The sequence below is a fragment of the Myotis davidii genome, unplaced genomic scaffold (assembly GCF_000327345.1).
Source record: "Myotis davidii unplaced genomic scaffold, ASM32734v1 scaffold2053, whole genome shotgun sequence".
Taxonomy (NCBI): Eukaryota; Metazoa; Chordata; class Mammalia; order Chiroptera; family Vespertilionidae; genus Myotis; species Myotis davidii.
This window is the reverse complement of record NW_006284252.1, coordinates 70,248-71,469: the sequence shown is the minus strand read 5'-3', so window position 1 is coordinate 71,469 and position 1,222 is coordinate 70,248. Positions and strand designations below refer to the sequence as shown.

The 1,222-nt window shown below is 55.6% G+C and overlaps 1 protein-coding gene across 1 annotated transcript in view; it reads left to right on the top strand.

Moving 5' to 3' along the window:
* Positions 1 to 465, top strand: part of LOC102754470 (hyaluronan synthase 1-like) — a 46,983-nt gene extending 46,518 nt beyond the window's left edge. Inside the window, exon 8 of the mRNA XM_015568797.1 lies at positions 1 to 465. Within this exon, the coding sequence (XP_015424283.1) occupies positions 1 to 114 (114 nt within the window). The 3' untranslated portion in view covers positions 115 to 465.
* Positions 466 to 1,222: the final 757 nt, after the last annotated feature.

Here is a 1,222-nt window from a genome sequence, read left to right as displayed (position 1 = left end):
GCGGCCGGGGCCGGCTCCTTCCTGGGCTACTGGGCGCTCATGCTCACGCTCTACTGGGTCGGGGTGCGGAGGATCTGCCGGCGCCGGGCGGGGGGCTACCGCGTGCAGGTGTGAGTCCGGGGGCGCGGGGGCTGGCCCAGGTGGGGCATGCACGCGAGAGGAGACACCGACCGCGCCCCAGGAGCCACGAACTTGCTGGGGTGTGGAGGGCGGGGGGAGTTCTCTGGGCCTCAGTTTCCCTCTTCTATGAAGTGAGGGGAGGGGGTGGTAAACTCAAGATTCTTCAGCCTGGACTGTTCTGGGGCTGGGACTTCTGGGTCTCTGGGGGAGGGGGGGTATTTATTGATCAGGGTGTGATTTTTAGGGGCATGGGGTGGGGAAGGGGTCCCCACCTTCTCCCTGCTCTTATTTAATCTCCATTTGTACTGTGTGATTAGGTTGTAATAAAAGTTTTTATTTATTTTCTTCCGAACCTCTCTCATTTTGTTGTCAATGAAGGGGGGGCTGGGTGGTTGAGAATTGGGGACTTGTGGCTCAGCCTTGAAGGGAAAGGGAGAGAGAGAGAGAAACGTCAATGATGAGAGGCATCATTGATGGGCTGCCTCCTGCAGCCCGGGGACCCTTCAGTCCGCAGGCCGACGCTCTACCCACTGAGCCAAACCAGCTAGGACTCCAGCTTTTTAAAAAAACAAAAACATTTTTTATTGATTTCAGAGAAGAAGGGAGGAGAGAGATACATAAACATCAACTATGAGAGAGAATCATTGATCAGCTGCCTCCTGCACTGGGGAATGAGCCTGCAACCAGTTGAACCGTGACCTCCTGGTTCATAGGTCCACGCTCAACTACTGAGCCACACTGGCCAGGCCCAGCTGTTTGAAACCAGACAGGATAACCTCCTTTCTTGGAGTCTCAGTTCCCTCGAGAGAAACAGGACTATTCACCCTACGGATCAGGGTTGTGAGCGTGGGATCTCTCAACTCCTCATTCAGATACTAAAGGAGCACCCACTACATGCGGACACTTAGCCTCTGTGCGTGGTTTTTCCTGGTCCACTCAGTCTACTCCCTAAGAAGGGCAACTCAGCCCTAGCTGGTTTGGCTCAGTGGGTAGAGCATCGGCCTGCGGACTGAAGGGTCCCAAGTTCGATTCCGGCCAAGGGCACATGCCCAGGTTGCAGGCTCAATCCCCAGTGTGGGATGTGCAGGAGGCAGCTGATCAA